The sequence below is a fragment of the Ceratina calcarata genome, unplaced genomic scaffold (assembly GCF_001652005.2).
Source record: "Ceratina calcarata isolate Rehan_Ccalc_2016 unplaced genomic scaffold, ASM165200v1 scaffold154.2, whole genome shotgun sequence".
Taxonomy (NCBI): Eukaryota; Metazoa; Arthropoda; class Insecta; order Hymenoptera; family Apidae; genus Ceratina; species Ceratina calcarata.
In genome coordinates this window covers 32,531-48,375 of record NW_017136637.1, presented here as the reverse complement: position 1 = coordinate 48,375, position 15,845 = coordinate 32,531, and the positions used below count along the sequence as shown (strand labels likewise).

Genomic DNA, 15,845 nt, shown 5'->3' with positions numbered 1-15,845 from the left:
TTTTTTTTTTTTTTTAACTTACTTGGTAAAGCGAAGCAGTAAACGAATGGATCTCCTGTTAAATCCTGTCCGCAGCTGCAAATGGGGCTGTGATGAACGACCTTACATCGAGCGTTGCGACCACAGGTGCCTGGGCAAGGATCTCTACACTTCTGGTTGACGCAAGCCAAATTCGAATTGCATTCCGAGTTGACTACGCATTCAGGCCTGCAGTTTGGAGGAGTTCCTACGTATTGAGGTAAACAGGAGCATACTGCTTGACCATTCACGTTCTGGCATTGGCTGTTTGGACCGCAGGGGGACGGTTGGCACACGTCCCTGTCTTTTTCTTCAACTACAATGTTACTCTTATTAATTTCCGTTTTAAATAAATTTTGTTCCATCGCAATTCGAATTACTCACGTGTCGGAATTTTGTACGCGCAGTTTACGTAAGGATCACCGGTGTATTGAGGTATACAAGTGCACACAGGTAGATTGTTCACCACCTGACAATTGGTGTTCGCACCGCAGGAACCGGGACAAGGATTCTGGCATTTCGATCTAATGCAAGCCAGATGAGAAGGACAGTCTGTCGATCGAGTGCATTCCGGTCGGCATCCTTCATATGGATTGCCGATGTACTCGAGTAGGCAGGTGCAGGAGCTGAGGCCATTCTGCTCTCGGCAAATGGCATTAGCTCCGCACGGTGACGGCTGACAAGGCCGGACTGGAGTCATCGTCGTCGCTAAAACGAAAAACGAACATATAAATTCCATTCATCTCGTCTGACTAGAGAATTTCGTGAACGGATCACCGAGACGCTTACGTTGCCTGAGAATGCATTGAACGAAAGGATCTCCCGTGTAGTCCTTCGCGCAAGTGCACGCGGGGACGTGATTCACGACACGGCACTCGGCGTTCGATCCGCAGGAACCAGGACAAGGGTCTCTGCATTTCCGGTTGATGCACGCTAATTGACTGCCACACTCGCTGTTGCTGACGCACTCAGGTCTACAATTTGGAGGAGCTCCAATGAACTCCGGCCTGCACGTACACGATGGAGAATCGTTGATCACTTGACAGAACGAATTAGGACCGCAGGGTGATGGTTCACATGGGTTCGTCGGTTGCACGGGTTCCTCGGCTTTAGAAAGAGTCGATTATATATCAAATAGAGTCAAATAAATTATAATTAACACTAGAAATACCGATATATTTTTTGTATAGATACTTTTTATTTAAAAATATGTCTTTTTAATCCATTTTGGTAGTTCTAGTGTTAAATTAAAGAAGGTGTAAAAACACCTACGTCTCGGGAAACAGCGCACGAAAGGATCGCCGGTGAATACTGGTGGACAACTGCAAATGGGATTGTGATTGACCACTTGACATCTGGCTGACACTCCGCAAGACCCTGGACACGGATCCCTACACTTCAGATTGACACAGGCCTCGTTCAAAGGACAGTCGCTGTTGACTAGACACTCTGGTCGACAGGCAGGAGGGCTCCCGATATAATCGGAGGCACAGGAGCAGACAGCTTGCCCGCCGATGTTTTGACACCTACTATTCGGACCACAGGGTGACGGATTGCAGGGTTCTGCTACTATTGGGTCTGAAAACGAAACGATTTTCTTTATTCTCCGAAGGGGCCTTAGAGCTGGTATAGTCGAGGGGACGATAGAACAATTCTCGTAAAACAGCGGGATTCCTGTCGTTTACACCTTTAATAAAAGAAGTCGTGATGACGTGCTGTAAATCTATTAGTATACCGATATACTTTTCAGCTTGTCAGTGGGATAGTTGGTAGAAGAGATATACCGAGATCGTAAAAGTCGCCCATTGTAAAAAGCTTATAGGATTGGGCACTAAGTAAATTTACTTAGTCGGCCCTTACCCGCCTCAGAACCAAATCCTACCTGAAATTAGTGTTTTGACAGGTAAGCTGCAGTAATTTTTATGACAGGCCGAATTTTACGACCGCACTAAATCTCTTCCACCGGCTACATTTTTCTATCTGGTAAAAACGGAACTGAGCGGATGATCGCAACAGATAACTGTTTTGACAGGCTGAATTTTACGACCTCACTAATGTTCTTTTACAGAATTTACTTGGACTCCCAAATTAGAATAATTCTCAATGTTATAATCACTATTTTACAGAATGGGATTTTGTATTTGGAACTCCAAATATAATTAAATAGATGGAAAATACAGCAGTACTTTACTGAGTTTATAGCGTGTCATCTCAACTTTTTTTGTTAAAGGTGCGAGGGACATCAACCCCACAGCTTTACACGAATTTCGATATTTTCTCCTCGACTATATTTCAACTTTCTCTCTGTCATTAATCGTATTATTTTCCGTATTATTTATGACTCGATCTGTCAAAACATGTAATGTATCATTACTTGCATTATTATTCGTATTATTTATGATTGGATCTGACAAAGCGTGTAATGTATCATTACTTGTATTATTTACGACTGAGTTTAATAAAATATTTAGTAGATTTACCCATAACCGGATAACACGCGGTGAATGCGTTTCCGGACATGCCATCGGGACAGTTGCACATAGGTGTGTGATTTATGACCACGCACTCAGCGTTCTGACCGCAAACACCAGTGCAAGGGTCGAAACACCTGTTGCGGTTACAGGCCCTATCCAAAGGACAATCTGGATTCTGAACGCATTCTGGTCGACAGCCATAGTATGGATCTCCTCGGTAGTCCGGTATACAAGTGCAAGTACCATCGCGACAAACCGCATTGGAACCGCACGGTGAAGGATTGCAAGCGTCTTGGGGAACCGGTGGTGAAGCTGCCAGAAACAATCCGAACAATATTTATGATCTCTGCTCCTCGCAAATTATTTTACACCCAACGAGAGGTGAAAAGAAAGATTTTCACAATAGAATTCGAGCTTACGAGGAGATTCCAAGAAGCAATTGACAAACGGATCGCCAGTGTAACCCTGAGGACAAATGCATACTGCCATGTGGTTCACTACTAAGCACTGAGCTCCCGTGCCACATGAACCTGGACAAGGGTCTGTACACTTCTGCCGGAGACAAGCTCTGTTACTGGCGCATTCCGAATCTATAGTACATTCTGGTCGACAGTTCGGCGGTGATCCTATGTAATTGTCCATGCAAGAACAGCTGGGAGTTTCCGTAAGAACGCGGCATATAGAGAACGGGCCACAGGGTGAAGGTACACATGGGTTCACTGGTTCGGCTGGAACTGCAGAAACATCATTCACTTAGAACTGTCTTCCAATCACGAATATAAATATATCGTAAATACCCAGATAAACTTTTATGATCATCAGGATCATATCAGGATTATATCACTCAGGATTTGATGTTTTATTGAAATACGAGAAAAATATTGGACATTCTATTTAAAAAAAATGAACTGACTCTCATATCTCGATAAAAAAATAAAAGCTATAAATTGACTATTTGGATATTCTTGATTAAATCCTGTAGTCACTTACTAGGAACTCGGAAACATCTAACGAACGGATCGCCGGTATGTCCTGAATTGCAACTACAAATCGGGCTGTGATTGATCGTCTCGCATCTCGCGTTGATGCCACAGACTCCGGGGCAAGGGTCCACGCATTTGCGGTTCTTGCACGCGCGATTCGTGGCACAGTCCGAGCTGGCTATACACTCTGCCCGGCAGATCGGTGGGCTACCCAAGAACGTAGGCAGACACGAACAAATAGCTTGCCCATTGGACTCCCGACATTGACTGTTCAAGCCACATGGAGACGGATTGCACGGATCTGCTGGTTTCGCTGTCAAGGATATTCACGTTAAAAAATACTGTTTTTCAATCGATGTAATTTGCAAATGATTTGATCCACTCACGCAGTTCTTGAACGACGTTGCACTGTCCGAACGGATCTCCGGTGTATCCGAATTGACAAGTGCACATCGGTGCGTGATTGATGACTTGGCAGACAGCGTTAAAACCGCAGAACCCTGGACAAGGGTTCTGACATTTGGACCTGATGCAAGCCTGATCGGCTGTACAGTCAGAATTGATGATGCATTCCGGTCGGCAACCTTCGTAAGGATTGCCAATGTAATCCGGAAGACAAGTGCAAGAAGCTGCGCCGTTTAATTCGTTGCACCTAGCGTTCGAACCACAAGGGGATGGAATGCATGGGGTTGGTTGCTCCACGTCTTCCGTCATAACTTCTGGTCTTGCAAAACATTGGACGAACGGGTCGCCAACGAAGCCGTAAGAACAAACGCACATAGGTGTATGACTGACCACTCGGCACTCGGAATTTGCACCGCAAGAACCAGGGCATGGATCACGACATTTTTGATTTATGCAAGCTAAGTTAGTGGCGCACTCGCTATTGCTGACGCACTCTGGTTTACAGTTCGGTGGGGAACCGAGGAATTCGGGTAGACAGGAACATGATGGAGAATTGTTTATCACTTGGCAGCGACTGTTCGGGCCGCAAGGAGACGGCAAGCATGAGTTCGTTACCTGAGGTTCTTCAGCTATTTGGAATAAAATAAATAACTTAGCTTAAACAGAAAAGTCAATTTCGATGAGCAGACTGCGGATTTTTATGCTAAATAAAACATTTGTAATGTTCATTTCGAAAATGATTTTCTATAATTTTATGTTATCTTAAAATTATAGAAAAATAAGCCAGTGAGTAAAAATTGTGACACGACCAGAAATCAGGATATTTACTTTATATGTACTTTCGTGTTTTCTGCAATCGCAGTTTTCCTACATATTTATAAAATCTGCAGTCTGTTAATAAGTAACGTTTGATTACTCACGTCTCCTGACACACGTAGTGAAGGGATCGCCAGTTAGGTCGGACGGGCAGCTACAGATTGGATTGTGATTAACGACCACGCATTCTGCTCTGATTCCGCAAGTTCCTGGACAGGGATCCACGCATTTCTGATTGTTACAAGCCATATTCGAAGGACAGTCCGAGCTAAGAATACATTCGGGACGGCAATTCGGTGGCATGTCCAAGTAACCAGGGATGCAAGAGCAGACAGCTTGATCGTTTATCTTCCTGCACTGACTATTTGGTCCGCAGGGTGACGGGTTGCACGGGTCTTTGGGCGTTTGTACTATTCACGGATCAAAATGATTAATTAAATCTCCTAATTATTCTCACATAAATAAACCATTTACTTGGTATGTACCTTGAACGGTAGAGCAAATTACGAATGCGTTTCCTGAAGTTCCGGGCGGGCAGGTACAAATCGGGATATGATTCACGATGGAGCACAAGGCGTTCTGGCCACAAGTACCAGCGCACGGGTCGTTACACTTGTTCCTGATACAAGCGCGATCTCTGGGGCAATCCATATTGAGAACGCATTCTGGACGGCAGCCCTGATAAGGGTCTCCCTGATACTCTGGCAAACAGGTGCAAACTCCGCCGAGACACTGAGTGTTCGCGCCACAATTTGCACAAGAATCCACAGGTCTATCCATTTCTATCACTTTAATAAAAAGAACGTTAAATGAGAATGAACATAGAAAGTGCCAATTGTGCGTTAACGCAATGTTTTACTCCCAATTATTTTTCAGTATATTAATATCCAAAAAATTACGAAATTTTCGTCAAAAATTGCCACGTAGGACGATGACTTTTATTTTAAATATATTTCAAAAAATTGGGAGCTTGTCTTCAATAATTAAATATAGAAGCTTAATTCGTGGAATAAATTTCTACCTGGAGCGGGCGAGCATCTAGTGAAAGGATCTCCAGAAAATCCTTCGGGGCACGTGCAAATAGGCGTGTGATTTATCACAGAACACTGGGCGCCTACACCGCAAACTCCTTCGCAAGGGTAACGACACTTCCTCTGAATGCAAGCTTGATTACTAGGACATTCTGAATTTCGTACACACTCTGGCCTGCAATTCGGCGGTGTTCCCATGTAATCTGACGAACAGGCACATGATGCTTGACCGTTTATATCGCGACATTCGGAATAGGGCCCACAGGGAGATGGTACGCAGGGGTTTACGTATGATGGCACGTTAGGTGAAGGTTTATCCACTAGAATAAATTGTTGAAAATCAGAAACCACTGTTTCCTACAAATTCATTTAGAAATCAGGAATTTCGACTTACTTATCAAGTCGAAACATGCAACGAGTGGGTCACCAGTGAAACCGGGTTGGCAAGCGCATATAGCATTATGATTGATCGTTTCGCATCTCGTGTTCGAGCCACACGATCCGGGGCAAGGGTTGCTGCATTTCTGATTGATACAAGCCAGATTCGGGGCACACTCGGCGCTGCCCGTGCATTCGGGTCTACAATACGGTGGGCTGCCGATCAAATCGGGTAGACAAGAGCAAACCGATTGGCCATTGATCGCTCTGCATTGACTGTTGGGCCCGCAGGGGGATGGATTACAGGGGCGACTTATCGCTTGATCAACTTCTGCAAGGGAATGATTAATAATGACACTTTTTAAGAGAATTCGATAATGAAATATAGTAAAGGGTAGATTGTTTCCTTGCGTGCAATGTACCTGGCATGGGTGAACAGAGAACGAACGCGTTTCCGGTGAACCTAGGATAGCATTCGCACACCGGTAAATGATTTACAACGTGACATTCTGCGTTGCGACCACAGGTTCCAGGGCAAGGGTCTCTGCATTTGTTATTCATGCAAGCTTGATTGGCGGGGCAATCGGAATTCAGAAGACATTCCGGTCGACATCCTTCGTACGGGTTTCCAATATAATTAGAAATGCAGGTGCACGATCCTGCACCGTTCAGTTCTTTGCAAACGGCGTTCGAGCCGCAAGGGGATGGATTGCACGGGTCGACGGACATAGGAATAACTGTCGCTGGAACATTAGATATCATTAAAGCTTGCACTGTCAGGGAGTTAGGGTCTTCTTTAGAAAATTATGCTTACGTTCTTTGAAAACGCATTGGGTGAAGGGATCACCCGTGTAACCGTTCAGACATGTGCACATAGGGGTGTGACTGACAACGTAACAGTTGGCACCGGCTCCGCAAGATCCTGTGCACGGGTCTCTACACTTCTGATTGATGCAGGCCAATTGAGTAGGGCACTCGCTGTTGCTGACGCATTCTGGGCGACAGTTGGGAGGACTGCTAGAAAAGCCGGGTAAACAGGAGCACGAGGGAGAGTCGTTGATCACTTGACACTGAGAATTCGGGCCGCAGGGTGATGGTTGGCAAGGGTCTACTACTGGTTCTTCCACTAGAATGTAAAAATGGATATCTCAATTTATCGTCATCTTCCATTTGATTTCAATTCACGGTTCATTAGGGACGTTGACTCGCAATTCCAAGAATCCTTACAGAAAGGTATGCACTGGATAAACGGATCGCCGGTGTAACGGACGGGACAGCTGCAGATGGGATTATGATTGACGACATTGCACTTGGCTCCGATTCCGCAGGTTCCTGGACAAGGGTTCATACACCTCTGATTGGAACAGGCCTCGTTCTGCGGACAGTCTGTGCTCACTACGCACTCGGGTCTACAGGTGGGCGGGCTTCCTAAAAATCCACGGATGCAAGAGCACACAGCCTGACCGTTTACTACTCTGCACTCGCTATTGGATCCGCAGGGTGTCGGGCTACACGGGTTGGTGGGTGTCATATCTAGTGGACATAAAAATTATTAGAGGTGTGCAAAAAACCGGAAATCTCGAATCGGACCAGGACATCAATTTTCTCTATATGTTCGGGTTCTCGCACGGTTTTAAAAATCATTACTAAAAATTTCAGGGAAGTGCATGCATCGTTGCAAATAACATTTAATATCTGAAGATCATAGAAATGAGGGATTCGTGGAGAACCCATAATGGTACTTGGCTACCTTGCAGAGGGTTACATTGACTGAACGCGTTTCCAGTCATGTTTCCAGGGCAGCTGCACATGGGCACGTGATTGATAACCAGACAGTTAGCATTTACGCCACAGGTTCCAGGGCAGGGATCCATGCACTTGTTACGCAAGCAGGCCCTGTCTCGGGGACAATCCGCGTTTAGAACGCATTCAGGTCGACATCCTAGGTACGGGTTTCCTTGGAACTCGGACAGGCACGTGCAAACACCGTTTATGCACTCGGCATTGGGACCACAGGGTGACGGGGTACATTCGTCCTCCACCGGAGCCGCTGCAAAGTCAAACGAGTTCAGAAAAACAGGCTACAGTCGATCTTCCATTCAAGGACGAAGGGTTCTTACGTGTGGCTGGCAATAATTGGCACGAGGTGAACGGGTTTCCTGTGAAACCTTCGGGGCAATTGCACACGGGAATGTGATTAACCACGGCGCAGGTCGCGCCGGAACCGCAGGAGCCTGGGCAAGGGTCTCTGCATTTCATTGTGATGCAGGCCATGTCGCTCTGGCACTCGGAATTGATCGTACACTCGGGTCTACAGTTCGGAGGCTGGCCTGTATAGCCTTCCAAGCAGCTACAAGCAGCGGAATCACGTATGTTCCTGCATTGGGCGAAGCTACCGCAAGGAGATGGCACGCAAGGGTCTTTTTCCGTTGGACCGGGGGTCACAGCTAAAATTAATAATCTGTGCTCCTTAACTGCACGAGGAAGGAATCTCTACAAAAATTCGGAATGGATCGTCATGGTATTACGTGGTATCTGTGAGCAAATGGTGAAAGGATCTCCGCTGTATCCGGGCATGCAACTGCATATGGGGCTGTGGTTCACGACTACACATTTGGTGTTCAGGCCGCAGGGGCTCGGGCACGGGTTCACGCATTTGTAGTCTTTGCACGCAAGCTGGGTGGGGCACTCGGAGCTGGATACGCACTCGGGTCGACATCCAGGAGGTGTGCCTACGTACGTCGGGAGACACGAGCACACGGCTTGCCCGGATATCTCTTTGCATTGACTGTTCGGGCCGCAGGGTGACGGGCTACATACGTTCTCTTTACTGGGAACTATTACTGGGTAAACAAGTTGCGTTCGATTAATATACAGGGAATAATTGAATGAATTGAATATTCTTCTAATTGAGAATAACTGATTGGTCCAATATTAAAAAAGTTATTCCCATCTGAAGTGTACCCTTATATTAATGAGGGCCATTGTACATTTAGAAGGTGCGTTCCACTTACTATCCATGCTGCACACGACAAATGGGTCGCCAGTGAATCCTGGCCGGCAATTGCAGAACGGTTGATGATTAACTACCGAGCATTCGGCGTTTTGACCGCAGGTACCGGGGCACGGGTCTTGGCATTTGTTTCGGACGCACATTCGATTCGTCGGACAATCAGGGTTAATCACGCACTCGGGTCTACAGCCTACGTACGGATTGCCGACGTATTCAGAGGGGCAATAGCAAACGCCGAGACCGTCTCGTTCTCTGCAAAGCGCGTTTGAGCCGCAAGCGCCTTCCGCGCAGGGCGACGGTTGAACTGGGTCGCGAGCTAGAAAAGAAAAATTACGATTAGTCCATCTACAATCGAACGCGAGTCGATCTCTCCCTTACTTATTATCGTGCAACGAGTGTAAGGATCGCCGGTGAAACCGTTCGGGCAAACGCAGTTGGGCACGTGGTAAGTCACGTGGCATTCAGCACTCTCGCCGCAGAGACCCGGGCACGGGTCCCTGCATTTCTGTCGCACGCAGGTTTGGTGGCTGGGGCACTCGGGGTTCGATATGCACTCGGGTTTGCAGTTGGGCGGGACGCCTGTGTACTCGGGCAGGCAGCTACAGGACGGGGTGTCGTTGGTCACTTGACACTGAGAATATGGACCGCAGGGTGACGGCTGACAAGGGTTCGTGGGTACTATTACTTCCTCTACAATTGGCGAACGAAATGTATCAATAAATCATCCCATTGCAATTGTGCTTTAATATTATCATCCTACGCACAGTTCACTTAAATCAGCAATCTTTAAGGCTTTTAAGGTGGTTCTATTAAAATCCAAGATAACATCTAAAAATATTTTTTCCAATTACTTCTTCAACCGATGATTATCGTAGTAAACACGACTTGAACAGACTTGAACTATTTTAAAAATTCTTAGTATCAACATTCACTTGAGAATTTTAATAAAACCATCTTAAGTGAGGTAAAATTGTTATAGGAGATGCAACTGCACATAGAATCTGATTGTTCATCTCCTTACTGATCATTTCGCATCGGATGAAGGGATCTCCAGTATATCGTTCCGGACAAGAGCAAATGGGATTATGGTTGACGACCAAACAGCTGGCCTGGACACCGCACGTTCCTGGACACGGATTTCTACATTTCTGGTTGACGCAAGCTTGATCCTTGCGGCAATCTGCACTGATCGTGCATTCAGGTCTACACAGTGGCGGGGTTCCAAGGTATTCTGGGGCACATGTGCACACCGCTTGATCGTTCACCTCTCTACATATGCTGTTCGGGCCGCAGGGGGACGGGTTGCAAGGTCTCGTCGTCGTAGGAACTGTTCATTCGATTAACAATTATCATTAGAAACAATGATAATTCAGTGATTATTATGGGGAACAATATTTATATGTACCTCGGATAGGAGAACACACGATTAAAGCGTTTCCATTGGTATTTGGAGGGCAACTGCACATTGGTATATGATTGATAATATTGCAGACCGCGTTTTGACCACAAGCTCCCGGGCAAGGGTCCACGCATTTATTTCTAATACACGCTTTATCGTTGGGACAGTCTGTGCTCAAAACGCATTCCGGTCGGCAACCAATATAAGGGTCTCCAAAGTATTCAGGTAGACAGGAGCACAGGCCATTATTACATTGAGCGTTGGGGCCACAAGGCGAGCTGCTGCAAGGGTCTACTACCGGCTCTTCCGCTACTGTATTTCAACATCACATGATTAATGAAATCTATAGAAGTCAAATCCTTTTCACTTAAATCGTGCTTAAAACTTACTCATCGGTTTGGGTTGGCAACTAGTAAAAGGATCGCCGGTGTATCCTTCCAAACACGTGCAAACAGGGACGTGATTGTGGACCGCGCAGATGCTATTAATTCCACAGGACCCTGGGCAAGGATCCTGACACCTTTCACGGATACACGCTTGGTTCCTGGGACAGTCTGTGTTGACTACGCATTCTGGGCGACAGTTTGGTGGGACGCCAAGGTAATTAGGTGAACAAGAACACGACGGGGAGCCGTTAATGTTGCGACATTGGGAGTTCGGTCCGCAGGGTGAGTTTATACAGGGATCTGTCGGCGTCTCTACCAGTGGGGCTAGAATTCCACATGAATTTTCATTGACGGATCCTTTTAAATATAAATGTGGAAGAAATACTTGGATTGATTATGTCGAACGCTTACGTGGATTGAAGAAGCATTGAGTGAAGGGATCGCCAGTGAATCCTGGCTTGCAACTACAAATTGGACTGTGGTTCATGACTCTGCACGTGCTCTGTTGACCGCAAGAGTTGGGACAAGGATCCTCGCATTTATTATTCCTGCAGGCACGGTTCAACGGGCAGTCGGAGCTGACTGTACACTCTGGTCGACAATTGGGAGGAGTGCCGGTGTAATTTGGCAAGCAAGAACACGTAGCTTGGCCATTGGACTCTCTACATTGACTGTAAGGTCCGCAAGGCGATGGCTCGCAAGGATTGGCTAGATTTGGTTCTGTAAATATGACATCCACTATTCTTGTATATGAATTATTTTAACAAATACCGAATATGAATTACACTACTCAACAAAATTATGGCATCACGAAAATTGCTCAAGTTTAGAAAATGATCAACAACAAATTATGATTTCTCTTTTAAATTAAAGCTTCAAACCTCTACTGTAAAATAATAAAATATGCTTTCAATCTTCCTAATTATCTTGTCTAATATAATATCATCAAATATAATAAATATGAAATATTTGTTATGGATTTTTTTAAAAAAATGATCTTACGTGGCTCTCTCAGAGGAGTACAGTACACAAAGGGATCACCGGTGTGCCGTTCAAAGCAGGTACACGTAGCCGCGTGATTGACAACGTAACATTGGGCGTTCTGGCCACAAGTGCCTGGACAAGGGTCCCTACACTTTGACCTGATACACGCCTGATTGGTCGGACAGTCCGAACTAAGGGTACATTCAGGTCTGCAGCCCTCGTAAGGATTCCCAATATAGTCGTTCTGACAGGAACAGGAAGCAGAGTTTTGTTGCACCCTGCAGATTGCATTCGCCCCACAGGGAGACGGAGTGCAAGGATCTGGTCTGCTAACTTGAACGTCGACTGAAACGATTAGAAGTTTTGGTCACTTTGTTCTTCATCGATGTACTAATACTTGGGAACTAAATTCTATTCTTACATTGTTGAGGATTACACTGGGTAAACGGATCTCCTATGTACCCATCGTTGCAAGCGCACATCGGTGTGTGACTGACGACGTTGCAAATTGCATTCAATCCACAGGAATTAATACAAGGATCACTACATTTTCGATTGATGCACGCGAATTGGTTGGGACACTCGCTATTACTGACGCATTCGGGTCGGCAATTAGGGGGTGAGCCAATGAATTCTTGGAGGCAAGAACAAGACGGTTGATCATTTATTGCTTGACATTCCGCGTTTGGTCCACAAGGGGACGGCTGACAGGGGTTGGTGGGAATCGGAGGCCTCTCAGCTTCGAAAATCAGACAGGCTACATTATTTCCACTATTATTAGAAGTGAAGGAATGAAATTAATCTTTTCCAAATTCTTACGCATTGGATAACATCTGACGAATGGGTCACCGGTCAGTCTTTCTCTACATGAACACACGGGATTATGGTTCACGACGTTGCAAATCGCGTTCAGTCCACAGCTTCCAGGACAAGGATTACTACATCTTTGGTTTGTACAAGCTTCGTTTAGTGGACAGTCCGAGCTAACCGTGCATTCTGGTCTACAAGTAGGCGGAGCGCCGATGTATCCGTCTATGCAGGAGCACACAGCTTGCATATTGTTTTGCCTGCATTGGCTATTGGGACCACAAGGTGACGGATTGCAAGGATCGCTCACAGTAGTTACTAGAATTTCACAAACATTCATAGAAATTTTTGAAATTCATAGAAATTAATCTCTGGGGGTGGTTTATCTACCTTGGACGGGTGAACAGAGTATGAAAGCATTGCCGGACATTCCCATGGGACAACTGCACATGGGAACGTGGTTGAAAACGTTGCACAATGCATTCTGTCCGCAAATACCGACGCACGGGTCGACGCATTTGTATACAATACACGCTCTGTTCGTTGGACATTCGTTGCTGAGAACGCATTCCGGTCTGCAACCCGTGTACGGATCGCCGAAATATTCCGACAAACAACTGCAAATGCCGTTGTCACAACGTGCGTTCGGTCCGCAAGGCGAAGGATTGCACGGGTCAGTTTCAACCGGACGAGCTATAATATTTTATCATCAAGATAATAATTGACAAAATGCAATTTAAAGAATTAATTAATACTTTTCGGGGCTCTTACGTGGTTCGAGGAAGCAATTGGTGAACGGGTCTCCGGTGTAACCGGGCAGGCATGAGCAAGTGGGGACGTGATTGATAACAGTGCATTGAGCTTGAGATGCACAGGATCCAGGGCAAGGGTCTCTACATTTTTGATTCATACAGGCTTGGTTGGGGGCACAGTCCGAGTTTATGTTACATTCTGGTCTACAATTTGGAGGACTTCCAGTGTATGTAGCTAAGCAAGAACAAGACGGTATACCGCCGATGTTGCGACATTCCGAATAGGCGCCACATGGGGATGGAATGCACGGATCTTTTGGAATGACGTCGTTCTGAACGGGTGGTGTCACTATAAACGTGTTATAAATTGTCATGACTGAGATTGAAATTAATAATTGGCATTAACAGAACAGAATTAAAAATTGAATAATATTAACAAGTATATCAATTGTAATCCTCCTAAAGAACGAAATATTCTACTTACACGGGATGGGGAAACACACAGTGAACGGATCACCGGTGTAGCCTCCCATGCAACTGCAAAGAGGCGCGTGATTGATCACCCTGCAATTAGAATTCTGTCCGCAGGAAGCAGGGCACGGGTTCGTACACTTCTGCCTCACGCAAGCTCTGTCCGAGGCGCATTCTGAACTAGTGACACACTCGGGTCTACAACCCGGTGGCGTGCCAACGTAGCCCGGCGTGCAAGAGCAAACAGCTACTTCGTTTATCACTCTGCACTGGCTATTTGGACCGCACTGAGCATTTCCACAAGGGTCTTTCGGGGCATCAGAAACTGGAGGGACAATATAATAAATAATTTTCTTCTAAAACAAACATTTAACTCATTTGCATCATTATCGTATTGTATAAACGAAAAATTTTTCTGGTTTATCACTTCATGAAATTAACAGGAAATACCATTTAAAATTAATCTTTATATATGTAGCAATGTAAATTATTTTATGAAATATTATATAAAATATTGTATCAAGCATTAGAATTTAACGATTAGTACATGAAACATTATATTATCTTTTATTGGTCGATATTTTATGATGCAAATGTGCTAAACAATTGTAATTTATGGAGGTTTAGGATGAGACTTACCAATGGGTTGGACGGAACAGTATCGATAAGGGTCACCAGTGTAACCAGTAAAGCAAGAGCAAGTAGCTCGGTGATTAATAATTCGACACTCTGCGTTGGTACCACACGTTCCCGGGCACGGGTCAACGCATTTAGAATTGATACAAGCTCGATTAGGTGAACAGTCAGAGTCTAGAACGCATTCTGGTCTACATCCGTCGTAAGGATTTCCCACGTAACCCGGAAGGCAGGTGCAAGAGCCTGCATCGTTTCTCTCTGTGCATCTCGCGTTCGATCCGCAAGGGGAGGGTAAACAGGGATTCACTTGCACTTGGGTGGCCTCAACTAAAATAGCGTAGGTGGCAATATAATTGATCGCCCTTTATCTTATTTAAAACATTTAAATATTCTTATTAAATCAAAGTGTTAATAATTACTATTAAATAAACAAAGTCAAAGGATTATTGTTATTTAAAAAAAATATCTGAATTATTGATTCACTATTAAAATTAAATAAAAAGAATTCTGTTTTTGGGTATGTAAAATTCTTACTGGGTCTAATAATGCATTGAGTGAAAGGATCGCCGGTGTATCCATTATCACAGTAACACATTGGCGTATGGCTGACAGTTCGACACTGAGCATTAGTTCCACAGGACCCGGGGCAAGGATCTCTGCATTTTTGGTTCACGCATGCTTGACTATTAGGACACTCGCTATTGCTGACGCACTCAGGCCTGCAATTCGGTGGCGAACCGATGAAATCGGGTAAACAGGAGCAAGAGGGTGAGTTTCCTGCTATCTGACACTGAGCATTGGGTCCACAGGGTGACGGTTGGCAAACGTTTATCGGTTCCGTTGGAACTGGTGCTAAAAATCCGCTTAAATGTATTAAACAGGCCATTGAAGGATACCTGAGTACGTTGCGAGGACTTACGAGGTGGAAGGCATCTAACGAATGGATCACCCGTGAATCCTTCCGGACAGTGGCAAATGGGATTGCGATTTGCAACTGTGCAACGAGCACCTAAACCGCAGGTCCCGATGCAAGGATTTCTACATTTTTGATTTGTACAAATTTCATTTTGTGGGCACTCTGAATTGACTATACACTCTGGACGACAGTTAGGCGGATTTCCTAAATAACCTGGCACACAACTACATATTGCTTGGCCGTTATTCGATCTACATCTACTGTTCGGTCCGCAGGGTGACGGGCTGCACGGGTTGGATGGAACATCGGCTGTTGGGACATTGTATTATGTGTAAAAATTCATGAACGAATGAATAGACTACAGATTTTATCAAGA

The 15,845-nt window shown here is 45.3% G+C and overlaps 1 protein-coding gene across 1 annotated transcript in view; it reads right to left on the bottom strand.

The window, feature by feature from the left end:
- dpy (fibrillin-like protein dumpy) overlaps positions 1 to 15,845 on the bottom strand; it is a gene marked incomplete at its 5' end in the record, with an annotated part of 63,138 nt that overhangs the window by 14,838 nt on the left and 32,455 nt on the right. Inside the window, 33 exons of the mRNA XM_026819602.1 lie at positions 23 to 334; positions 403 to 726; positions 808 to 1,125; positions 1,291 to 1,596; positions 2,499 to 2,804; positions 2,912 to 3,226; positions 3,483 to 3,788; positions 3,862 to 4,509; positions 4,801 to 5,106; positions 5,182 to 5,484; positions 5,718 to 6,047; positions 6,122 to 6,436; positions 6,528 to 6,848; positions 6,920 to 7,231; positions 7,333 to 7,638; positions 7,856 to 8,155; positions 8,226 to 8,552; positions 8,634 to 8,948; positions 9,120 to 9,434; positions 9,497 to 9,808; positions 10,140 to 10,445; positions 10,524 to 10,829; positions 10,907 to 11,227; positions 11,315 to 11,623; positions 11,906 to 12,232; positions 12,309 to 12,626; positions 12,707 to 13,012; positions 13,085 to 13,387; positions 13,466 to 13,795; positions 13,931 to 14,242; positions 14,557 to 14,880; positions 15,088 to 15,405; positions 15,473 to 15,778. Coding sequence (XP_026675403.1) covers positions 23 to 334; positions 403 to 726; positions 808 to 1,125; positions 1,291 to 1,596; positions 2,499 to 2,804; positions 2,912 to 3,226; positions 3,483 to 3,788; positions 3,862 to 4,509; positions 4,801 to 5,106; positions 5,182 to 5,484; positions 5,718 to 6,047; positions 6,122 to 6,436; positions 6,528 to 6,848; positions 6,920 to 7,231; positions 7,333 to 7,638; positions 7,856 to 8,155; positions 8,226 to 8,552; positions 8,634 to 8,948; positions 9,120 to 9,434; positions 9,497 to 9,808; positions 10,140 to 10,445; positions 10,524 to 10,829; positions 10,907 to 11,227; positions 11,315 to 11,623; positions 11,906 to 12,232; positions 12,309 to 12,626; positions 12,707 to 13,012; positions 13,085 to 13,387; positions 13,466 to 13,795; positions 13,931 to 14,242; positions 14,557 to 14,880; positions 15,088 to 15,405; positions 15,473 to 15,778 — 10,683 coding nt within the window. The remainder of the gene's footprint in view (positions 1 to 22; positions 335 to 402; positions 727 to 807; positions 1,126 to 1,290; positions 1,597 to 2,498; positions 2,805 to 2,911; positions 3,227 to 3,482; positions 3,789 to 3,861; positions 4,510 to 4,800; positions 5,107 to 5,181; positions 5,485 to 5,717; positions 6,048 to 6,121; positions 6,437 to 6,527; positions 6,849 to 6,919; positions 7,232 to 7,332; positions 7,639 to 7,855; positions 8,156 to 8,225; positions 8,553 to 8,633; positions 8,949 to 9,119; positions 9,435 to 9,496; positions 9,809 to 10,139; positions 10,446 to 10,523; positions 10,830 to 10,906; positions 11,228 to 11,314; positions 11,624 to 11,905; positions 12,233 to 12,308; positions 12,627 to 12,706; positions 13,013 to 13,084; positions 13,388 to 13,465; positions 13,796 to 13,930; positions 14,243 to 14,556; positions 14,881 to 15,087; positions 15,406 to 15,472; positions 15,779 to 15,845) is intronic.